The sequence below is a fragment of the Neodiprion virginianus genome, chromosome 4 (assembly GCF_021901495.1).
Source record: "Neodiprion virginianus isolate iyNeoVirg1 chromosome 4, iyNeoVirg1.1, whole genome shotgun sequence".
NCBI lineage: Eukaryota > Metazoa > Arthropoda > Insecta > Hymenoptera > Diprionidae > Neodiprion > Neodiprion virginianus.
Genome location: NC_060880.1, coordinates 5,529,912 through 5,555,768, shown reverse-complemented (window position 1 = coordinate 5,555,768; position 25,857 = coordinate 5,529,912). Strand labels below are relative to the sequence as shown.

Below are 25,857 nucleotides of genomic sequence, written 5' to 3'. Positions count from 1 at the left end.
ACAAAGAGAGCTATCGGATTAACCCTCACTACACGTTAAAAAACATTTCGTAGAGCGTGAGTATTGATTCGAATGACTTGAAAAAATTCTGGGATTCTCTTTGACTGTTACATTACAAAGCGGATCGGTTATTTTTGGCAAAATGAAATTTTGAATACGAAAAGAAAATTCATAAAATAAGAAATCACCAGAGAATGGGTCATTTTACTCGGAAAATTATAACTCACCGAAGTTGCAATATCTTGTGCTGAAAATTGCACAAGAGACGGATATTTGAGAAAAAAAATATGGCGATACTGAACGATGAAAACAGGTATTTATTTTAGTGCAATTAAATTTTTGGTAAATTTATGGATTAACGATCTTTACGATATTTCATCGTTTATCTTGGATCAAACCAAATTGTTTCCGATATTTTTCACATGGAATTTACAGCGAAGATGACGGGGGATCATTTTGACCCAAGTGTGTAACCTAAGGGTTAAACGAAATTTCAATGGATCGATCATGTTGATCGTTTCTCCCGATGTTTTTAACAATTTTCGAGTACTTCACACACGATGATTACTTCGAGGTCAAAGTTTTTTGAATATATTTGCACAGATTTCATTTTAATATTTCAATTAATTGCATGATGATGGAAGAATATTTTTCGAAAATTGCACGAGCAGGTCCGAAGTTTCCAATAGATTTCCTCAAATATTACCTTATAATCCCTCAGGATTTGGAGCATTCGAGTGATTTCGCAATATCTCAACGGCTGACATAAGCTCACTGGTTTCAACAATGATCAATTAACCGGACCCTCTGGCAAGTCTGAAAAACGATCGTAACTCATCCCGTCGACACTAATCAGCTGGTGCAGGCGTGTCGTTTGAATTGCTATACAAAATTATAACCACATGTGTAAGTATAAACAAAAGCGATACCTTTCTTGAAATTAGTGAAAAATTAAAAAAAAAAAATAATAACACCGAACCAAAATAAATTATATAAAACCTGGCGCCGTTATTTCAAGTTCAATTCAAAGTTTGAGATCGTTCTGCCAATACAAAGTTAGCGATGGCCAATGAGCTAAAAATAATCGATGCATCGATTAATCGAGTCCAAAAAAGTAATCGAATACGACTCGATTAAATCAGTGAAAATTAGTCGGTTAATCGATTATTTCGTATTTTTTTTTGAAACGGTGCATGTGAAAGGAAAATTTCGTAAATTTCAGTACACAGTTTTAATAGCGGAAAAGTTTTTTGATAATTTATAGTTTCATTAGTGATATTTTTCAATTTCAGGTGAATGTATACATTTATCTTTCACTTTTTATATCAAACAGGTAAGCAAGAAAATGATAATAATTGATAATTCAATCGCAAAAATCGATTGTTAGGTAAAATAATTTAGTCGTTCGATTAATAGAGTTTGAAAAATATTTCATTATACTCGATGAACGGGTAAGAAATAATTCATATAATCGAACATCCATTATTTTTGGTCATTCTTAATGTAAAGCATATTTAGGCAGCTTATAATTACAGTCTTTAAGCCTAGGGGCGAAACTCCCAGAACGGTGTGGACGTGCCTTTAAGCGTTTACATATCGAGATTCAGCGGGGCTGGTATTGAACCGAGAACCAACCCCCTACCTCGGAAGGGTGAAACAGAGGGACCGACAAAAAGGAAGGTGAGGTGTGCGTTTATATTCGGTAAGATCGCACAAATTTTAATCAACTCCAGCGAATTCCTGATATATTTAAGATTCGCTGTCACTCGAAATTTTCCTTCTACTTTCTGTCAAAAAAATTTACCATCGTGAAATTGTTCACTCTTATTTAAATTAATATCAATTTTACAGTAAATTGGTGAATTGCTAGTTGACTTCGATTTCCGCGCTTTTTCAACAAACGTATTCGGTATATTTCATGATCGAGAATCAGGGATATTTTTCCTCAAAATTACTGCGATACGGGTGTACCTGAGACTCAATTTGAAGTACAGTACAACTTCCACGGTGATTCTGCGATTCCGGGAGTCTCCAGTCCGTAAGGTGTTCAGGTGCCAACTGAGGTCATCCTACAAATTGCCCTAGAAACCGCGGACAGCTTTCGGAATATCTATTTCAGAATGTTCTAGAAATAGTCGAGGAATGGATATCTCCAAGTCCTTGTGTAAAATATCTGATCGTGACATGTACAATAATATCTTCCGCACTTCGTGACAACGGGAGCGAAAAATCTTAGCGAAAATAATTGACTTAACCTGAGCGATAATATAATACGTGACAGAATGTCAGTTTTTATAGATTCAAGATCGTCTGAGAATCGATAAGAAGATGAATAAATTGACGTCAAACGAGCGAATGAACTTGTAAAGTAAAACAGCGAGCGATGATCAATTATTGCAGAATTTCAAAGCGTGACTTGTAATTTGACTATTTTTTTTTTTTTTTTTTTTGCTCCGAATACCTGAACCATGATTTTTTTTTTTTTTTTTTTTTTTTTCATGCCCATTCTTTGTTCCTGTGTAAATTTTATTCGATATACATCTTATACCCGTAAACCTTTAGGCGGCAATGGAGAGAGAAAATTGAAACGGAATTCGGCTGGAGAATGGCGATTATTCGTTTGTCTCGACTTTGTTCTGTAACGAAGGCTGAAACAAAGCGGTGTGGTATGCCGTATTACAAATACAGGCGTGTATAATAATATCGTTCGGAAACAAAGGATTTATCACTGTTTTAAAACTTTTATCGAACAAATAACGACGGCGTTGCGAATGACCCGTCTCGTCGGCATTGCACGAGGAATTAGAAAGTTTCGAAGGGTGCCGCGTCCTAATTGGTATTATGCAATAATACGGTACATACACGCATTTATACGTGCGTACACTTGATATATATTTATCTATAATGCAGACAGCGCGAAAGATTTCGGCGCTCGGGCAAATATTTAGGGATATGAATATTGAAGAACTTTTGGAAGAAAAGTTTTATCGCTTACTCACTTCGCGCGAATCGAATGACAGGTTCACCTTTTCCCTCCCTCTCTCTCTCTCTCTCTCTCTCTTATACTTCGTTAGGTACTTTTTATTTCCCCCCCCCCCCCCCCGCCCCCCCATCTTTCTTTTTTTCTCCGATCCTCGGAGCTAATGGAAATTTACCTTATGGCCGGGGAAAAGTGGAGAGTCGGTAGTTTCTTTTTGTCGTTTTACTTTCTCGTTTTATTTCTCCCTTGAAATCACTCAAGATTAGAGGGTGCAAAAATTTTTCTCACGCGCATGATAAAACAAGCAACGTACTCCGTCACGTCTGACGGCTTGCATGCTCTTCGGCATTGATTTTCGCCCGAAATGGATCACAGCTGCCCGAGTATGCAAAAGTCAAAAAACTTTTCCGAGCCATTATGGCCGGCGGTGAAGGCATCATAATTTATGCGCAAACTTCTACCGCCAACTGTTATTTATCACCTCAGCCACCGGCCAACTCGCTCGACGATTTACCGGATCCCGGATCATCCGAAAATTGGAATAATCACGTTGGTCTTCGCATGTTCGGAGAACTTTGAAATTTCGAATCCGTAACTTATTCGTACCTACACTGTGTTGAAAAACTAATGTACTCTCAATATTTATACCGATGACTTTACTAAATTTGACGATATTTGGACTTGTTTTCTCTTCTTTCATTCCACGTTCTTCGTTCACTCCAAAATCCTCTACGATCTTATGAGTAATTTTAAGAGTCAGTCTTGTCGAGAATTGTAACGTGTGGAAAAAAATAATTCACAGCGAAATCAATTTCATTGGTTCTAGAGAATGTTTCGTATTATTTGTACAGTCTGGAACGTTCGACGACTTTCTTTCGTTGTTTTACTGACATCTCTGAATTGGCGAAGAAAAATTTTGATTTTACTATAATTTAATTGCAAGATTTTGGGATTGCCTCATCTTTTCAAAACAAATGGTGATTAATGTTTTTTCGTCTCTTTTTTTTTCAAAAGTAACAGCTTCCAGAGTTTGCCACACATTTCTTCGAACCGTATTTCGAAATTTGTACCAAAGTTTTGATACTCTGATTTCACAAATGCAGTACGAGTAATTTCACGTATTTTGAAAACTTTTTGACTACTGATGGAGATTTTACAGACTGTGTCTTGAGAATCTTCTGTAGTGATTCACTGAAAAATAATAATTTTGAGGTGAAATTTGCGAAAAAATGGAAATGAGATTATATTTTCTCATAAGTTCTAAGAAATTGTAACAGGTTGGATTTTTTCATCGTTAAACACTGTATCAATTGTTGTGAAGACTTTTCGTAAAATATTTATCAAATCTCGAATAGTGTTTCGACCGTGTGAAAATAGTGAAAAGTATGTTGAAAAATGAGTCTTGATTTTTTTTTTTTTTTTTTTATTATTGACTTTCAGAGTTGGTAATTAGTTGTAAAAATTTTATTGGAATAATAGTGAGAAGATGTTACGGAGTGGATGACGTGTGAAGGAACCTAATATAGAAGGAGTACAGTGATTGATCACACACTTGATTCGTTCTAAAAGATACGACGAATACTGCGAGAAAATTTGAAAGAGAAATTATTCGTTGGATGGTAAAGGCATAGGCTTAGTTTGATTGAAGGACTTCAAGTGTATTTAAGTGTGGGCCGAATGTAAAATGACTTAAGGGTGCGTGTATGGGAGTAAGGATCTGAGAGACCGGCTAGCTGCAGTTTAAAATTAGCAGATGTAGTGAGAAGCTGTAGCAGCTTAGGGATCAATCTACTGACAGAATATGGAAATCGAGATAGCGAGGTGATGATAAGAGGAGGATGCAAAGATTTTCCCATCAGAGATACCGATTAAACTGTATTTGAATGATACTTTTCTTATTGCACCATCGTACTCGGACGAGATTCCGAAAATCGAAGTAAAACTAGGTTAGGAATTAATTTTCAAGAAATTATCGACCGCTGGTTACATACCAGCAGCTGATAATGAGAACCGGAGAAAAGGTAAGAAGTGCCGTCGATAAATGGGGAAGGAAGCGGAACGAAATCCGAGCCCGCGTTCATTTCCAGCGGCCGGCACGCGACTCGATTGATTTTACTTCCTGCGTCTCCTTCGTCGTGACATTCTCGCAACTTCCTGCTCGAGGCGACGGTCGGAAAAAGGAATGGCGTAATCGGCGCCGCCCGAATTGATCACCGCCGCCATGACAGGGTCCAGCATTACCGACCGAGGAGATGCCGCGTCATCTTGCCCGAAACCCAGCTCATCGCCAAACTGCGAATAACAAGTTGAAACAATGGGAGGCTTCTAGCTAGAAAGCGCACGGACGCTGTGTAACTTCCCGGTTTCGGGGCTACCGGGTCAAGGAACGTGCTTGGGAATCGGAAGGTTAGAGAGCGTCGTTGCAGCTCCGTGAATAAGAATGATGGCCGTACGATTGATAGATAAATCGGTCCGCTCGGTTATTAGATTTTTCGATTATTTAGTTGATTGGTTGTTCCGATTGATCGTTTCTTCGAACAATTGATCATTCAGCCATTTTAAATATTCGTCTCTTTTATCGATCGATTAATCGATTGTTTCGATTAAGCTTTTTTTTCCATCAATCGTTTCGACAATCGTTCGATACCTAGACCGATTGAATCGATCGTAACGGTTGATCGGTTTTTCGACTATCTAGTTAAACGGTTGTTTCGATTACTCGTTGTTTCGACTACTTGACTATTCCGCCATTTCAAACACTCGATTTTTCGTTCAAACAATTGATCGATTGTTCTAATAAATCGTTTTGCTAATCGTATGATACTTAGATCGATTAGCCGCATATCCATAGTATGGATGAATATTTGGCGCATGTGGTCCGAGCGGGAACCTATGCAAAGTCGTTAGTGTAACTTGTTTGACAATTGCAGAAATGTACGTCCCGACCGGTGACCTGATTCTTCATCTCCCGGTCGTTTTCCTCGAGTGTTTATTGCCCACGCGCAATGCTCTCCTGAAGCAGTTTCGCCTGTTTTCTTCGGTGACCAGAAGGGCTTTTATTGCCCTTAGAGCCCGATGTGACAGCTCGTGGAATTCGACGTTTCCGGCGTACGAAAATGCCAAAAAAACAGTCAAGCTCCAGACTTGAAAAAAACAGTACACGCATTTCGATGCACTACGCAAAATACATCGTTTAACGATAATTTCTGTGTTTCACCGCATTGGCTTTGTTGATCGACGGACCACTTTATTCAAAGTAACACAAGATCTTCACATTGGTGTCAGAAGTGGAATTTCGATTTTAAAGCAGTGATGGTGAATTTTGAAAATATTCGATTCGTACACCATTCCGTGTACACTATCTTCTTATCGCTTGTTGGGAACTGCACTCGAAATAGCTACGATTAAGTCTTCGCCACAAGAAACTACTGAGGATTTAATTCCATCAACGTCAGTCGAAACGTAGCCCCAAAACCGATCACTACACCTTGAGCAAAAATCATTCGACAGTTTCTACAACAACAATAACAACAACAACTACTACTACTACAATCTGCACACGAAAGAAATAATGAAATTCGTTGTATATATCATCGACGCGAAAGTGAAGAAATTCATTTACGTTTACAAGACATTATAACAAGGACCGCATCGAAGGCAGATCAGAAATGCCAAGTCGCCTGAACGATGTGACGACGCAAATTCAAAAAGTCCGTAACCCCGCGATCCGTCAATCTCCTTTAAAATCCCCTGGTTTCTTTCCAAGAAATACTTCAGACCTGGTAGCAAAAGTTACCATAAAATTAGTACATTGTATGAAAGTTGATTTCCCATCAACCGCTTGTTTTAAGCCCGAACAGGGATAAGACTTATCGAGCGATAACACCTAACCTAACACGTTAATGCTGCTATATGAGAACGACATAGAATATAAAGAATAACGTACGGGTCGACGGTGACATTAAAACTTACAAAGAAAAAAGATCAATGTTGCGCGAAGACAGACACGTGTCGAGATATGAGTTGACAGGGTCCTCATACGTACGGGATAATTTACGATTAAACGAACTTACCTAAGTGAAGTTCAATCGTGATTGTATGAGCGCCTCTTCGAAGAGATCAGTCCCTCCCTCCCTTTCATCTCGTACGAAATGCCCAAAATTTTTTAAGCTACGGCCACTGAAAAAAGTCTTTCAAGAATGAGGATCACCGACCACGCCTCCTATGGCACGCTTGGAAGGCTCCATAGGGGGGAAAGAGGCTGTTTTTTGTTTTTTTTTTTAAAATTGCGGCGACACTGGGGTGAAGTGGGGATACTACACAGTCTGATCTCTGAAGGAAGAGGCGCGAAATACAATTATAATAAGGTGAACGCTAGTACGTATCACAATGCTGTTGATAGAGACAGAGGTTCTCGACATCAAGTCGATACTAAATCACCGAATGTTGAAAATGATAATATGAATTTTTATTCATTCGGAAAAAAATCCCGTATACCATTCAAGGATGCTATCAGATAACGAAAACTTGAGAAGAGAAGTTCGTCCTACTTAAAATATTTTTTGTCCCCTGTCTTCTGTCTCAGAAATAGCGGTAAATTGTGTGGCGAGTTGGTTTTTCCTAAAATAAGCAATATGCAAAGCCAAACCGTCACAATGAACGAATGAACAAATAACCCAGGACTAGGGCCAGATCTTAGCGAGCACGAGAATTTGCGGTTACACTCACAATCAGTAGTATACAGGTGTTCCAGTTTAGTTGAAGCAACCTAATATTTTGGGGAAATGAAATTGTACGCGAAAATGTTTCCCATCAGAGTTTCATGGTATCGAGGGGGGACACTTTACGGTATAAATGCTACGAAATTTTTGCCAACGCTCTGGCGAGATTTCGTATAACTAACTTGCGATAGTCGGATTACAAACGTACCACTTTTATCTCGTACCGAAGTAGCTGATTTTGAGAGGAATCCAATGCCACGGACAACAGTGCTGTTTTGCATAATTTTTATTGCGGCCGTAAGCTTGCAGCGATGTATTTTGAGCTGGCTTGCGGTCTGAGGCTGAAACACTTGCATCACTTGCCACGAAAGAAGACGATGGTGTGTTTGCGCTATTTTCCAAATTTCCACGTGCCATAACTTCCGTGTACTTCATGGTGGAGAGATCGTCTTCTTAGGCTTCGGATTCTTTTCAAAATCAGCTACCTTTTCATAAGATAAAAACGGCAGGTTTGTATTGATGTACAATATTGAAATATTGGATATCAGTAATGAATATTGAAAAGAAAATATTGAAATACATTCAAGCTTGATAAAATATTTCGACGTTTCGTACGGTTCTCAGACTTTGATGATCAATGTTTTTCTAGCCGTTGGTTGAAAGAATAACCATGCAACCAAATTCCGGAGTCTTCTTCATTTATTACTGTATTGGAGTTTTGTAGTAACGATGTGTGTGCAGAAGAATAGTTGTTTCGCAACTTGAGAATCGTCTGAAATTCAGTGAATCGTAACAAAGCAAAGCATGTAATGCATATTGTAAAAACTTGACTGCTTCAAAGTCATTTCAAAATTGTAAAATGGTGGATTCCTTCCACACATTTCGATGAGATAACGTTACTCAATTAAACTTCCGATATTGTAAGTGCAAACATTCGTTGATAATGCAGTAGAGTGAATAGAGAATAATCTGTTTCCCGTATTATTTAGTGCTGCAATCGACTTATAATTATGACGAGTGAAACTCGCGTGTGTTTGAGCTAGTACGTGCAGAAAATTGAGTACCAACCCTACGACAGTCACGGCGTCAATGCCAGTAGAACGAAGACATAAAATGTTAACAACTTTCCAGCATCGCTGCTGCCGGCTCATTAAGGCTGGGAGTGATGCGTATGCCTGGCAATTGTATTTTGCGCCTCTTCCTTCAGAGATCAAATTGTAGTACCCCTCACTTTCCTCATTTGTCGCCACAAGTTTTAAAGCAAGCTTTTTTCCCGGGCTGCTATGCAACCCATAACCTGCTCCGTTGTTTATTCTCATTCTTTCGCTTTGTGTCAACGTCGTCACACGCGAAATATTAATAAAAAAGCAAAAAGTTAAAAAGAAATGGGAAAGAAGAGGAATCACGATCATTCACCGTCAAGGGAAAAGAAAAAGAAGGTCTTCGCTGAGAGACTAAGAGGAATGGTGACAAATATTAACCGGAAAAATAAGAAACGTAAGTGGAGAAGAACTTAATCTGTGCTTACGGGGCGAAAATGACCACCACGAAAATTGACTCTTTCCGAAAGATCAATTACTGACAAAGATTTGTTGGTCTCGACACCTTGTTGCTATGCCAGCGATTCGATTGCTCGGCCGCGTGCCTTCGGTCTGACGAAGGAATGCAACATGCATTGTTCAGTTTTCTGGGTCTGACCCTCGGAAATGTAATTTTTCCTTTTAATGAAAAATTGAACAATTTAAAGACGATGTGAGACAAGTATTGGCAAATTGCCCGTTTACCTTTCAGGTTATAGATCGAGTTCGCCACATCGTCGGGATCGCTCTCGAACCCGTCACAGGAAAAACGGCGAACGCAGACGAAGTTCAGATCGTCGCGGCCGGTCTCCTGAAAATCGATACGACATCAGTCGATCACGACGTTCGAGAAGTTCTTCGCGTCACACTCGTCGCTCAGAGCGTAGTCGCTCGGATCATTCTCGTCGCTCAGAGCGGAGTCACTCGCGTGAAATCGGCCAGGGCTCACAACAACTTCCGCAGGAGTCGGAGGAAGAACGAGAGGAATTTCCGATACGGACTCGGAAAAATGACGAGGTGGAAATCGATACCGAGCAGTTGCCAGCGGGCGCACTAGGGGCCGAATCAACAGCCCCGGTCGACAGGGAACAACACGCGAGCGTGACCGCAACGGACAATGAAAACCAGCCTGATCATGAAGTTGACCTTGGAGAGGACGTATTAAACGTTATTGGACCGCGTTTGGAACCGGACCAGAAACAGGCCCCTGCATTGCACAAGGATATTGTCATTCGTTGGAAAGAGATCTTTAAAAAAGGAATTTCTAACGAGGAAAACAAGAACCTAGTGAAAAAATATAATATTCCCAAAAATTGCGGATTCATAGCTGCCCCAGTGCTAAATTCGGAGGTTATTGCTGCAATACAGGAGAATGTCAAAACAAGAGACAAGCGTATTACGGAAAAACAAGAGCGCATCGCTGCCTGCATGGCAGCCAACGGCAAAGCTATCTCGATTACTTTAAAATCGGACAGTCCAGATAAACTCGAACGGCTCGAAATTGAGAGCGACATAGGAAGACTCCTGGCTTTTCTCCAGAGGGAGGAATCAGAAATTCGCCAGAGTTTAATCCTCGCGAATCTTAATTCATCCGTCAGAGAAATCTTGACGGGCTCGACAGTCGACGGTTTCCTGTTCGGGGAAAATCTGGAAGAAAAAATAAAGACTGCAGAGACGATTGAGCGTGCATCAAAGGACCTTTATGTCTAGCGTAAGCTCTCGAAGAATTACATGCGTATTAATGCATTATTGCGTTTTTGGTTTGAAATTTTATGAAAATTTAAAAATGTTTAAAAAATAAATATAACAATTTTCTAAACAGCCGTAACTCGCTTTAAACAGCTACAATTTGATCTCTGAAGAAAGAGGCGCAAAATACAATTAACGATTAAACGAACTTACCTAAGTGAAGTTCAATCGTGATTGTATGAGCGCCTCTTCCGAAGAGATCAGTCCCGCCCACCCATTAATCTCGTATGAGATACCCAAAATATATCAATTACGGCTTAGAAAATAGAACTTTAAAAAAATGAGAATAAACAACGGAGCAGGTTATGGGTTGCATAGCAACCCGGGAAAAAAGCTTGCTTTAAAACTTGTGGCGACAAATGAGGCAAGTGAGGGGTACTACAATTTGATCTCTGAAGGAAGAGGCGCAAAATACAATCACGATTGAACTTCACTTAGGTAAGTTCGTTTAATCGTTAATTATCACCGGTTTGATTCAAGACTAGGCGTGGCTTGTTTATTGTGTTACAGACATTATATCCTTCGCTTCAAGTCTGCGAAACAAAAGGCCCCCCCCGCATACTTGTTTCAACCAATAGTTAGCCAGGAATCGGCGATCCCTACCTTGTTGGAATCGAAAGGCTTTCCGCTGCGTGGAACACGACGCAGATATTCCTTACAGTTAGCGAAGAACTAAACGGTAAGTAAGATTCATTGCCTGCTCATCGTCGGAGTAGGAAAGAACGGATCAGCAGACGTTGAGTTTCATTTCTCTCACGTGTTTACTCTGAATTAAAGTTACCGTACGACTGATAGATTTCGGAGTATTTCGACCGGATTTTGTAATCCTCGAATAACGAGTCGGTGAATATTTAAACAAAAAACATTTACGTTGATTTTCATATGCAATGTCGAATGGGCGCCAATTCCGGTACAAGGAATTATTAGGACGTTGAATAACGTTACGATGAACATTACTCGTGATATCTACGTTGTTTTATTCTACGAATATTATAACGGAGTTACATCCGTCCCTTAAGGGGGTGCCCTGATCTCCAAATATTGAAGTCCACGTATCTCAACCGCGAAAAATGGTTCACCATCCCTATTCTTTGCGTAATTCGGTCCCGATGTCTGACCAGAGAAGGAATTGACGGGTCATTCTCCTTCAATTTTCATAAAACTCTATTGATCGGTTTCCGAGACATCGTCGACGCTGTACCGAGAGATTTCCCGGATTCGCATGAACGTGAAGGTCCGTTTGAAAAATTTTTCAACGTCAAAAATCGGAATATAACAACGTCGAAATGAGAAAATGTAAATTAATTAACGTACGGGGTTCGAACTTGGAACGAACGCATCGCTCGCAACATTTGTTATACCGTCTGGGGATGCACCAAGGACTCAAAATGCTCGCGTGAAAACTACTTCAATTTCTCGAAACTTATATCAGTTCAACGGGAACTCTCGTTCTTCCGGTTATTTGAAATTCTGTATTATTTAGCATTGAGGACATGATGGAAAAGGCGATTCGATGGAACGAATTATTAGGAACGAATACAAATTTTGTGAATATTATTCTTACTGCGTCGAATTTGCTTTTTACACGAATTTTTTTTACATAAAACGTCACTTGTGTGCATTTCATCTCTCCGAAAGATTTGAAATCTTAAATTGTTGGCCGTGAAATAATGATTTGAATTAAACTGATTAGTGAAATTAAGCATTGTCCATACCGTCGTTTTACCGGCTCAAAGAATATTCGACGAAAGATGTGAAATTCAGATAAAGTTTAACTCAATTTCTTTATTTATTAGTGATTATGGAATAACTCGATTCAATCTTCCATTTTGCATACGGACGATCGATAAATCTCTATCGATGGACAACAAATCCATAAGAATTCGTGCAAAACTTGCGAATATATTACGTTTATACCGCGTATCCAGGTATATTGAGAAACAATTGCGTATTTTTGCAAAAAAAGTTTGATAAGGTTGTGAGTTAGTTGTCGAATTCGCACAAAATGTCTGGCAATTCCGCTCTACGGTACAGAAATTGCACTCCTGCTTCGCTTCTGTGTAAAAAGACATCTGCAGTGAATTGACAGCAATTTTCAAGAACGAACAGATAACAGTGGTTACAACAAATGCGTACCTGTATTACTTGTAGTAAAAAAATGTTGACTCGAACCCTACGAAGCAAACAGGACTGTTTGGATGACTCGGATAATTTAAGTATCCGAATAGATGAGACCTACCTTTTCGAATAGTTCGGATAGTTCGAATACCCAGGAATTCACGTACTAGGTCGAACTATCCGAATAGTTCGTATGTCCGAATTCGAAGCGTTGGATCCGGCGGATCCGGGTTATTCGGATAACGCCGATACCCGAAACACTGGTAGCTCGAACAGAAATGTGGCGAATAGGTTGTCACAGATTAAAGAACCACAGGGGCGTTGCAAATTTACTCGAGCATTGACATAACAGTTGCAATGTTTCTGTTAAATTTTGTCACATCTTGTGCTGTGTGGACCACACGTACCGAAATTGGCTGATGACCCGTATCCTCGCAGTATTTTCGCGAAGGTAATTTTAATAAGGGTCCTCAACGTACGTCGGTGCCACTTTATCTCGATAATGATTTACGGTGGACGGCTCGCGTTTTCATACGATATTACCGATTAAGTATTCCCTGAGTTCTTACTTGTACCGACGCTTGGCGCCCATTGGTTACGGCACCGGTATCCATTAGCTCACGTCAAGTCTATTTGAAAATTGGAACAGAATAATCCATCGGTGGCTCCTCACCACCCTTAGAAGAATTTTAAATCCAGAGAAAGTTCGACAGAAAGAAGTAGTGATGAAGACCCTGTCGGTAGATACGTCGCTTCGCCTGGCAAGAGTTCTATCGACCTTGATATTGCTATGGCCGCTAGCTCCTGATGCGAAGCGTAGCGAAGTCATAAGACGTCGGAGCTTGACGCTCTTGTCGCTAGCTCATATAGCTGTAACGTTTCCAACAATGATACTTGGAACGCTCGAAAACATGGAAAGCCGCCTTGACATGTTCATCGGTAGCACAGACATGATAGCAGTCGGTGGTCTGATACTGTATATCGGTATCTGCTACATCGAGGAAACTCGCCTTCATGTTGAGTATAATCAAATCTTATGTATCTCACTAATTTATGTTGAAAGAAAATGAGTTACGGGCCGATGTTTGATTTTCTGACAATAAACGTGCATCTTGCATTCCAAGCGGAGGGAAATTCCGTGGTCATAATTGTAGTCGTTTTAAATTGTGAGAACGTTTGAAACTTTTTCTCCATGTAGTACAAAACGACTGGCAAGTTTTACCGTTACCAATTATACTGACACGGTGACCCCGAACACTTCCTCACTTTTCTTTGTAACACACTTCTCTTATTAATCTACAAGTTGTCAATAGTAGCTTGAATTAGGGAAAGAATTGCTTAATTCGAATGAGGTTACTTTCGTCATGTTACTGACTCCTCATATTTTGGTAATCAATTTCGCAACTTTTCACCACCAGAGACCAGTAGTTATGTTTTACATCGAAGTTATACATCGTCGCCTGTAGATTGACTTCAGAAAATAATTAAGATGCAGAACCCATTTCAGCGTCGAATCTCATCGCCAAGTACGTGTAAACGTGTCGGCTTTTGCAAAAAAGTCTCTTATCATGAAGTTGCCCATCTGGCTGTGAAAGAATATGGTTAATTTCTTATGTTCATACGTTAACGGTAACCGAATTAGAAGAGGACGGTCATTGTGTGTAACGGTGTAAACGTATTACAAAACGAAAGTATGTCCGATCAACATTTATTAGCGACTCCGTGAAATTATCGTGATTATCTCATCATTTAATCGGAATGTCAGCTGCTTATCTGAATTGCGTGCTGCTCATATTTACCTTACACCTACTCGCTCTCACACGCATTCCCGTCTCCAGATATTTAGTGAATTTCTATCTTGCCTGTCTTTTTCATACCCCGGCAGTTTACAAATTTGTCAACCTATGATACGTTGAAATATCGACGTTTTATAGACACGTCAAAGTTCCACAAACTCCGTACTGTAATTCATCTTCCAAAAGTAGCTATTGCGTCAAAGCTAAACTCAGTGAGTTCGATAAAGATGCATGATGTTTCGGATCATTCAATAGAACTAAGTAATCTGTTCGTTGACATATCAGTGAGGTGTCTTGCGTGACGAATATACGTGAATGGCTATCCATAATTCAATTATTTCTAGCTCATACACTAAGTGATTCACGGCAGAAATTACCTATTTTCATGCTATATTGAATGAATCAGGAAGACGTCCGGTTCTAAAAATTATTTTTTGAAAACTGCACGCATCTCCACCAAACTTACCCTCGAAAGACTTGTTTCACATTCTTTGTCATGCTTCCAAATAAGTGTTTTGATTCGTAAAACTTTTTGCCAGGGATTGATAACCGAAATGACGTCGTTCATGAAAGAAGCTAACGACGAAGAATTGGCTGCGATTGAGTTCTACATGAAAAAGTGTTCATTGCTACATATGGGAACTGTCGTGGTGGCCTTGTCCATACCAGTATCATATATTTTTTCACCTCTTATTCAAGATCAGCCCTTGCCCGGTAGAACCGCATACCCGTTTTCAATAGAGCCACTTTGGATTCATATTATGCTATTTATATCACAGTCTTTTCTTATTATTCAAATTCAAGGCGCAATATGCATGACCATAGCGTTTGTGGTTCTAATCTGGTTCGGCGCTGCAAGATTTGATATGGTGTGCATGGCCATCAATAAGGCAACCACAGAAGCTGAAGTGAAGAAATGTGCTAAAAAGCACCAGGAATCGATACAGTAAGGTTAATTCTGTACTTTTCCTTCAATATGCCGTATCTATCAACGATGAATCGGGCACGCAGCGGAATTAAAATAGTACTTTGTGTTACCAGAGCAAGAAAGCGAATCTTTGACGGAAGTAACGTAGTTTGCCGACTTGATGACTTTCGCTTTTTCGTACGAATATCACCTATCACTTCTTGTAGAGAGTGCAGAAAAAGTCCCTCTTGGAGTGCCTCTGAAGCGTCCAAAATAAAGTAACTTTAATGTTCAAATGGCGTCCGCAAAAGTAACTTATGGGTATCAAAGAGGCTATAATCAGTCTGCGCATGCGCAGCCCATACCCTTGTAAAAAGCGCCACTTGTCACACGCTTCACAGGCACCGAAATCGGGACCTCAGATGCCCTTGTTACAAAAATATAGCGAAACACACACCTATACGGCATATGCCGATCCTAGTAGTGTCGCGCATAACGTGCAAGATTGCGAAACGGGAGGACTTGAGTTCAAATCCCCAGCGGGGCAAAGCTTTTCGTTGACGTTCCGTCCGTAACCTCACGGTCGAGTGCCGTGGGGGTCACGAACTGATCAACCTCATCCATTTTATATGTTCAAAGTTTTGGAAGAAACATTCGTAACAACGTATACATCTGTTGTCCTCTTGTCCCAAGGTACACTTGGTGACAATGGATCTGAGACGGCTAAGTTCTTACACTGGACAGTTATGTTGGCAACACAGAGAAACCTACAGCGTCGTAGTCGGCCAAGTGTGAAACTAACTCAATCTCAATGAACACAACATAACCCCTGACCGTCGAATCTAACCTTAGTTATTGGGATTGAGTTGGCGCTATGGCGTTGTAAGTTTCTCTGTGTTGCCAACATAACTGTCTAGTGTAAAAAATTAGCCGTCTCAGATTCGTCGACCCCAAGTGTACTTGCCGAGTTTGTACCTCGGGAAAATGCGACATTGAGAAATATCGTCGTTCGGAAGTATCCAATTTACATTGAAATTTCCCTCTGAAATATTTTTGGCAGGTTGAATGAAATCTCGAGAAAAATTCTTCAGTAAATTTGATAATTTTTTCGCGGAGTATTAAAAAGTTACAGTTCTCCAGGCAAAACATGTTCCAAGGCAGACGAGCTTTCCTCACATTTTACAGAAGAACGTTAATGTAAGTAGATTCGTCATTGGAAGCCTGTTTCCCAACATTTCCTACTTCGCAGTTTCATTTTCACCAAACAAATGTATACTTTAGTTTTTGTGAAACGATCATACAGATTGTGCATTCAGTTCAGCCGTGTATCAGGTGGAATTAAGCATTACAGGTAACTTGGATGATCAATGTCGTGGCGAATAAATGGTATGAATTCTCTTCTTACTACGCGGCCAGCTTGTAAACGCTTGTTTCTTCCAATAGATATTCAAACTTTTCAGGAAATCAAATGGGGTTTTTACAATTTTCAGCTTTGCGAACAGACTGGGGACGACTGTGGGCCGTATGGCTCTTGGGGTGGCCATAAGCAATTTGCTGGGCGTTATGTTTGGAGGAGTCGTGATCACTTACGTAAGATTGAACTGTTACGGATGAAAATTTATATATTTCCATACGGTTGATGTCCGTCGTCTGTACAATTCGTCAAAATTTTTTTTTTGCATTTCACGGCGATACAGAGGACATTTGATTCCATCAATTTCTTCAAGTTGATGATCTTCATGATGATAGTCACGTTTCACCTGTTTCTGTACGCTTGGCCAGCGGACTACTTGGCTCAGTCGGTAATTGACTTAAATTTTTCTTGTTGAGTCCTTTATATCAGGTGCGGCAAAACTTAAGTTTTGTAATGCTTGTCAACTTCGATCTGATCGTAATCGTACGTCAGCGATCCTCACTGGGATGATTTATGTTGTGACTTTGATTTTTACTGCACCTCGGCCACCCGGAGAAGTGACCCAGAAGTTACAGCGCGCACAATAATTTAGCGGCCCGCGATGTAAGCTGGAAAAAATTTTATCTTACAAACCATATCGCGAAATTCTGTTGGGCGCCTGGCGTGGTCAACACACTTCGAAACCTTCATCTTCGCTGAACCTCGGGTAATATACTCGGTATCTCAGTATCGCGGAGAGGGGAGGGATGATTTTGAAGAGACAGAGAGAGAGAGAGAGAGAGAGAGAGGGAGACACTCGAAAACAACACGCTGTTTGACAAAAATTAAATAAAATCATATATTTTACAACAGCGGCGATACAAAATAAACAAGCGGATTTGGGCTGACTGTGAGTCAGCCTTTGAACTCCCCGTTATTTGTGCTCGAAACTAGTATATTTCGATACAAGAGGCCAAACGAGCGTTTTGCGCACTGCGAGTCTGACGGCAGCACGAAGCCGAGGTTGAGCCTCGGCTTCATGCGGCCTTCAGACAAGTAGTACGCAAGAAGCGAGTTTGGCCTGGCGTATCAAACACTGTTTTTCTTCACGCTTGTATGGAAGTCCGGTTTGTGTAGTGTTTGGGGGACAACGAAAGCCGGGCAGGTAATAATTCGTGATCAGCGACCCAAAGAATATGAATTTTTCAATTTTCATCAAACTCCGGATGTTGTAATTTTTTTCGAGCATATTTACTACGTGAAATCTTTATTTTGCAAATGTGACTTCAGATATGTGATCAGCGACCCCAAACACCTTCGGATACCAATTTTCATGCAAATCCGTTCATCCGTTGCGAAGATGACACAATTTTTATTTTATTTTTGTGTATTTGGTTTTTCAAATTATTCAATAACCGCTAAACCAATCACAGTCAAAATCTAATCGGGTCTAAGTCTGAAAGAGGTGCGTCGATTAAGACCAAGTTCATCAAAATCTAACTACTCGTTCTCGAGATATCGTCGGACAAAAAATTGATCACGCATGTACATCCATACATACATACATGCATACATACATACACACACACAGACGTCCATTTGAAAATGATCGGAGGTGATTCTCCGGACCTCAAAACGTGGAGATCTAGTGAGAACTCAACATTTCACTTTCGGAGTGATCACAATAACTTCCTACTTCCTCTGAAATCAGAGAAACGTGAAGTTAAAAAATAAAAAAAGTGATTCAAAATTCGTTCTTTGCGATACAAAATTAAACAACAGAAAATTATTCGTAACCTACGCTATTTCTTAATCTACCGAGCTTGCAGCTCCTTAACTGAAATCTAACTCAAGATTTACGAGTCGCAAGTGAGCAACTCTCAATTCGAAACCTAAAAACTTTTCGCTATTCCGTCATTCCGCAATTTCCTCGAATTCATTGCCGACTTACTGCTCGATGCCGTTGGAACTCGAAAAATAATAAAAAGACAAGATGCCTGAAATATTTTATTCGCTACTCGCTAAAGTGTCCCCTCTCGGAATTTCGGATGTCCAAAGGTTCCAGGGTACTTCATCAACAATTTGTCCTGAATGTGACATAATTAGCATTAGAAATAAAATAATTAACTATCTGGTCGTTTGGTTCATTCATTACGTCTTTATTGGACGCAAGATTTCACCTGATTGTGGGCTATTGTTAGGCGAACCGGAGATCCGAATTCACCAATTAGCCGGTTTGGCTAATTTTTCATTATTCTGTTCAGTTTCTCTTCTAACTTTTCGGTACCCTGTGGCTGATAGTTTCTTCGGACATATTTCAACCGAATGCCGCATACATGTGAGTCGATACGCATCGAAGAACGTACTGGATTACTAGTTTTTGGTTATTAAATATTAGGTAGCGCGTATAGGAATCGGGTAATCATCATAAGCATACAGGAATCACACGGAACAACCTCGGTAATATTCATTTAAAGTCTACACTAACGATACTGCTCAGCTGATTTGTGAAGTCCGGTGATCCCCGGATTACGATCGAAGAATCCAATTGCAAAGTTCAGCGAATGAAACCAATTCGCAATATTGGAAGAAATACTTGTACACGTTTGAACTGAAAAATTCCAAGGATCAGCCAATTGCGTTCTGCGGCAACGCCCCGTAAGCCAATGGCCAGACACCGCAGTACGTTTGGCACACATGTAGCAACGATAATAATAATGCTAACAACAACGATAACGAAAATGATCGTGATAATGATAATGATAATAAACAGGATAGCTCACCTTCGGTCATTTTATTGGGGCATGGACACCTTCGATACTTAGGGAATATCTTGTTTGAATTTTTGCTACCGTACTTCAAAAATCATGAATAAATTTTGCGTACCGTTTTCTTAGCTCACTCAAATGATCGATGTGTTGTTATCACCTGCACTTTCGCAAGTCATTAGAGTCATTGATAGCATTAAATTTCTCCCGTAGAGCCAACGCGTAGCGGAATCCATTTTAAATGGCAAGTGGGTAGGAAAATCGCCTAGGATGCATAGCTCGTTATTGCTTATGATGCAAAGGGCCAATAACCCAGCCATAATCAAGGTCGACGGCGTGCTTCCTCCCTTGAACCTGGAGATGTTTGGAAGTGTACGTATATGACGAGCCTGTAGTATAATTTTCACTTTTTCACAACCTAGCTTAACCTAGCTTTTTGTTTCAGGGGTTATCAACCAGTTTCTCGTACATCGCAACGCTTTTCGCTATTTTCGACGAGTGAATACGAAAGCAGATAATCCGTAAGGTCACAATGCTTTTGTCGCATCAAGATACGTACACCATCTTCTGCGTTTGAGCCAGTCTGTCTAGTGATTTACACCCAGCAGCCAGGCGACGAAAATTTGATTCGTCTGTTATTCCCGTTTTCGCGTTACGTGATAAAATCATTATACCTAGTACGAGCTATAATGCGAAAAGCAGACAAATCAAGTTTTTAACGAGGTATTGCTTAGTGAGACTTTGGAAGCTGGCAGGTGTATTGTGACGATCCTTTTCAGTAGAACATAATAGGTATATGAAAGATCGAATGCAACTTTGGTTCATGTGATTGCAATAGTTGGAACGTAGAATACACTGGAACCCATAGAATAAACGAATAATCCAAACCACTATAAAGAGCGTCAAGTGTAGTAGAAATCTTGATACATTTTTCAGCAAATTTCATCCAGACTTCGCCCGCATCACACACGTTTGTGCACAAATTCTTCGAATACTTTTATAAAAGTGGCTGATCGGCCGAATCGTTGCAGATCGTGAAACCCGGATGAAACGGTTGCATCGGTCATACTCCTGTTCCGCGACGAATAAATGACCCAGTACGTGTAAGAAATGTCGTTGTGTAACAATCAGAGATTATATAATGTTTTGAAAGAGTCGAGAATATGAGAAATATTCTACAGTTTGCGTAATGTAATATAAAATGATAAGAAAGGCGACTCCAATTTTTCAGAATCATTCGAAAATCTCAAAGGTTTACAAGCTCGTCTACATTCTAATCGATGAAAATCACCAAAGCGCTTCAGAAACTTGGAAGAAAAACAGTCTAATTTATCAGAAAGTGAATTGCAATCGGAAATTTCCTCCTCTTTTAGGATCTTTTTTCAAAATTCATTTATCTTTTATATTTTTGAATTTATAGCTATAAAACGGAGACTCCCTTTTGTCTTTTCGTTTTTTGTTTATAACTATTGAAATTTTTAATGGCGGATTAATTAAAAAATACCGGTTTCATCATTTTAAATTCTGAATCCAATGCACCAATCGCCATATTTTTAAGACCATTCTAACGATCTTTCTCAGTGAACTCACTTCTCGACCAGACTAAACGGGGAGGTACCAGTAAAGCAAGGAGTGAAGTACAGTCGGTCGCAAGTCCAAGAGATCGGTGACGTAATATTATCGCACACCTCAATATCGCAACACACGAGCGGCACGACCTCCCCTTTCACCAACGATACGGCACAGCTGAGGGTAAACATCTCCGACCACCTTCCGACGTCCCGATACCTCGATACCTGTCGTCGAGGAAGAAGAAAAACAAGCGGCGAGGAATTATCGCCGCCTATCCGTAGACCAGACCTACGCGACCCGCTGGTCCAATTAGAATAACGCAAATTTGAGGAAGAATCACGTGACAGCAGCGCGACGAAAATCCGGATCATCGCTCGTCTCGACACTCTACGTTCAGTTTTCACTCTAAGAAGACGTGCTATCGCTATATCGTACCGCTATTACTATCTCTTGTATCTCTCGTATCGTAAATTCAGTTTCTCGCTTTTGTGACCGCATCTTCGGTGCCTCCTCTATCTTCTTTTTTACGTAAGTGAGGTTACTTTTCTATTTCGTGAAGCCACGAGATTACTTGCAATATATCGTATCTTTATCTCTCTCTTTCTCTCTATCTTGCAGTTGGTCTGCGTGAGCCACCTGGGCTCGCATCTTATTCTCTACTATTTCTCATCTTGTCCCTTTCTATCTGTTATTGCAAGTAACTTCGCGACTGGTTGACTATTGCTTACGCATTGTTAGTGACTGTCGCTTTATTTTGTTATCTTTCTCTTCTAGAATACCTAAATGTCTAATATCGCTGTATAGCAGCGTGTTCCGTTAAATGGTCAATTCTTATCTTAGTTATTGAGCATTACTGTTTCGCTATACTTTCTCTGATTAATTCCTAACTGTCTCTTTACCTATCATCTTTGGTTAGTTTACCTTAGTGAGTGTACCGCGTGAGCGATCTTAGCGATCGTCGTTCATTTGACGTTGGAGTATTGCGCCGTATCGCCTAACATCTTTTCATTATTTTCTTCGCTAATATCGCTGATCGTAGTTGTCCGTAGTCTCTTTGGTTTGTCGTACGTTGCGTGTTGATTCTTTTGAGTATTAATTGTCTTAATCCCGCAATTATCTTTCACCGTATCGAATATTATCTTTCTTTCTTCTCGCACTTACCGCAAACTAGAGACTACGTATTATCCGTTATCTTCTATATCTTATAATAATTCTCTACTTGACCTGTTTCCTTGAATTTACCTCATAATTCATAATTCCCTGCCTCTGTATATTTCTGATAATTCTGGTAATGTGATAACTATTACAATTTTTGTATCTCGCATGTGTCTTATAATCGCTTCTCATTTTATGGTTTACTTGATCGATGCTTAATTTAAGTACCGTATATCTTTTTCTGTTCTGCATATTCATTATGAAGCCGTATTAATCATTACCTTGAATCATAGTATCGCGAGCCTACGCATATCTCGCGCTTATTCGGAGAACGTTTTGTTGTTTGTTAAATCTCTCGCTTAAATCTCTCGAAATTTTTAGTTCCGGTTATCGCTCAGTCCTTGACTATTTTCATTTTTTACCAAAATCGAAAAATATAGTTCTAGGTAAAGAATGAAAATTAGTTTTCTAGCCATTACCGGAAACTTTAGTATCCGTTACTATTCTTTCTCATTGCGATCACTGTTGCTATATTTTCTTGTAATTGTTGCGAAAATTTAATGCTACTGCAACGATAAATTGATGTTCAAGTCTTGCTTAGCTAAAAAAGTAAAATAAACCGAACAAACTGATTTTGAGTTGCAATAACCAAAAAAGGATCGACGATAGCGCAAAACGGTTAGGCGTACCTCGTTTTTCGTAATTCCAACAATATTCAAACAGTTTTTTCTAACGATACCTGTTTTACTGAATTTTTCTAGTTACTGTAACAAATGAAATTCTTCCTAGCGTATTGATTAATATTACCCACTCATGATATATACATTGTTTTATTCTACGATTATGATAACGGAGTTAGGTGCGTTTCTTAAGGGACTGCCTTGATCGATTTTGACGTTGACGTATATATCTCCAAATATCGAAGTCCACGTATCGCAAACGCGAAAAATGGGTAAACAGTCCTATTTTACACAGAATTCTGATAAAAAACCTTTCTATCCATTTTTATTTGACGCAGAAATAAAAAATGGCACAGATCCCACGAAATCACAATTGTAAATTCGTAGAATTCATGCCATCTCTTTATTTCTGCGTCAAATTAAAATTCTACCGTAGTACATTTTTTCCTGCCAGTGACAAGTATAATTTTCTTAAATTATGAACGGAAAACTTTGCTCGCCAGTATATGTATATATCTGTAAACTGTTATGGATCGAATATCTGACAGACCCACTCGACATTCCCTTGGAACATGGGACACGTCATTCTAATATCCAAGCAACGTGTTAAACATGCGTCAAAATCAGCTACCTTTTCATAAGATAAAAACGGCAGGTTTGTATTGATGTACAATATTGAAATATTGGATATCAGTAATGAATATTGAAAAGAAAATATTGAAATACATTCAAGCTTGATAAAATATTTCGACGTTTCGTACGGTTCTCAGACTTTGATGATCAATGTTTCTCTAACCGTTGGTTGAAAGAATAACCATGCAACCAAATTCCGGAGTCTTCTTCATTTATTACTGTATTGGAGTTTTGTAGTAACGATGTGTGTGCAGAAGAATAGTTGTTCCGCAACTTGAGAATCGTCTGAAATTCAGTGAATCGTAACAAAGCAAAGCATGTAATGCATATTGTAAAAACTTGACTGCTTCAAAGTCATTTCAAAATTGTAAAATGGTGGATTCCTTCCACACATTTCGATGAGATAACGTTACTCAATTAAACTTCCGATATTGTAAGTGCAAACATTCGTTGATAATGCAGTAGAGTGAATAGAAAATAATCTGTTTCCCGTATTATTTAGTGTTGCAATCGACTTATAATTATGACGAGTGAAACTCGCATGTGTTTGAGCTAGTACGTGCAGAAAATTGAGTACCAACCCTACGACAGTCACGGCGTCAATGCCAGTAGAACGAAGACATAAAATGTTAACAACTTTCCAGCATCGCTGCTGCCGGCTCATTAAGGCTGGGAGTGATGCGTATGCCTGGCAATTGTATTTTGCGCCTCTTCCTTCAGAGATCAAATTGTAGTACCGCTCACTTGCCTCATTTGTCGCCACAAGTTTTAAAGCAAGCTTTTTTCCCGGGCTGCTATGCAACCCATAACCTGCTCCGTTGTTTATTCTCATTCTTTCGCTTTGTGTCAACGTCGTCACACGCGAAATATTAATAAAAAAGCAAAAAGTTAAAAAGAAATGGGAAAGAAGAGGAATCACGATCATTCACCGTCAAGGGAAAAGAAAAAGAAGGTCTTCGCTGAGAGACTAAGAGGAATGGTGACAAATATTAACCGGAAAAATAAGAAACGTAAGTGGAGAAGAACTTAATCTGTGCTTACGGGGCGAAAATGACCACCACGAAAATTGACTCTTTCCGAAAGATCAATTACTGACAAAGATTTGTTGGTCTCGACACCTTGTTGCTATGCCAGCGATTCGATTGCTCGGCCGCGTGCCTTCGGTCTGACGAAGGAATGCAACATGCATTGTTCAGTTTTCTGGGTCTGACCCTCGGAAATGTAATTTTTCCTTTTAATGAAAAATTGAACAATTTAAAGACGATGTGAGACAAGTATTGGCAAATTGCCCGTTTACCTTTCAGGTTATAGATCGAGTTCGCCACATCGTCGGGATCGCTCTCGAACCCGTCACAGGAAAAACGGCGAACGCAGACGAAGTTCAGATCGTCGCGGCCGGTCTCCTGAAAATCGATACGACATCAGTCGATCACGACGTTCGAGAAGTTCTTCGCGTCACACTCGTCGCTCAGAGCGTAGTCGCTCGGATCATTCTCGTCGCTCAGAGCGGAGTCACTCGCGTGAAATCGGCCAGGGCTCACAACAACTTCCGCAGGAGTCGGAGGAAGAACGAGAGGAATTTCCGATACGGACTCGGAAAAATGACGAGGTGGAAATCGATACCGAGCAGTTGCCAGCGGGCGCACTAGGGGCCGAATCAACAGCCCCGGTCGACAGGGAACAACACGCGAGCGTGACCGCAACGGACAATGAAAACCAGCCTGATCATGAAGTTGACCTTGGAGAGGACGTATTAAACGTTATTGGACCGCGTTTGGAACCGGACCAGAAACAGGCCCCTGCATTGCACAAGGATATTGTCATTCGTTGGAAAGAGATCTTTAAAAAAGGAATTTCTAACGAGGAAAACAAGAACCTAGTGAAAAAATATAATATTCCCAAAAATTGCGGATTCATAGCTGCCCCAGTGCTAAATTCGGAGGTTATTGCTGCAATACAGGAGAATGTCAAAACAAGAGACAAGCGTATTACGGAAAAACAAGAGCGCATCGCTGCCTGCATGGCAGCCAACGGCAAAGCTATCTCGATTACTTTAAAATCGGACAGTCCAGATAAACTCGAACGGCTCGAAATTGAGAGCGACATAGGAAGACTCCTGGCTTTTCTCCAGAGGGAGGAATCAGAAATTCGCCAGAGTTTAATCCTCGCGAATCTTAATTCATCCGTCAGAGAAATCTTGACGGGCTCGACAGTCGACGGTTTCCTGTTCGGGGAAAATCTGGAAGAAAAAATAAAGACTGCAGAGACGATTGAGCGTGCATCAAAGGACCTTTATGTCTAGCGTA

The 25,857-nt window shown here is 40.0% G+C and overlaps 2 protein-coding genes across 3 annotated transcripts; both read left to right on the top strand.

Annotated features, from left to right (window-relative positions):
- The first annotated feature begins 9,086 nt into the window (after nt 1-9,086).
- On the top strand, nt 9,087-10,799 carry LOC124302028 (uncharacterized). Its single transcript, XM_046757773.1, has 2 exons — nt 9,087-9,202; nt 9,449-10,799. The coding sequence occupies exons 1-2, from the start codon at nt 9,087-9,089 to the stop codon at nt 10,488-10,490; spliced, it is 1,158 nt and encodes a 385-aa protein (XP_046613729.1). The 3' UTR covers nt 10,491-10,799.
- Nucleotides 10,800-11,200: 401 nt separating this feature from the next.
- Nucleotides 11,201-20,408, top strand: LOC124302187 (odorant receptor Or2-like). 2 transcript variants are annotated; one of them, XM_046758047.1, is made up of 7 exons: nt 11,201-11,368; nt 13,297-13,663; nt 14,983-15,389; nt 16,841-16,940; nt 17,048-17,152; nt 19,725-19,883; nt 19,957-20,408. In XM_046758047.1, exons 2-7 carry the CDS (start codon nt 13,373-13,375, stop codon nt 20,011-20,013), a joined length of 1,119 nt encoding a protein of 372 aa, XP_046614003.1. In that variant the 5' UTR covers nt 11,201-11,368; nt 13,297-13,372; the 3' UTR covers nt 20,014-20,408. The 2 variants fall into 2 exon arrangements, with proteins under 2 accessions (XP_046614003.1, XP_046614005.1); XM_046758049.1 differs by lacking the exon at nt 17,048-17,152.
- The last annotated feature ends 5,449 nt before the right edge of the window (nt 20,409-25,857 follow it).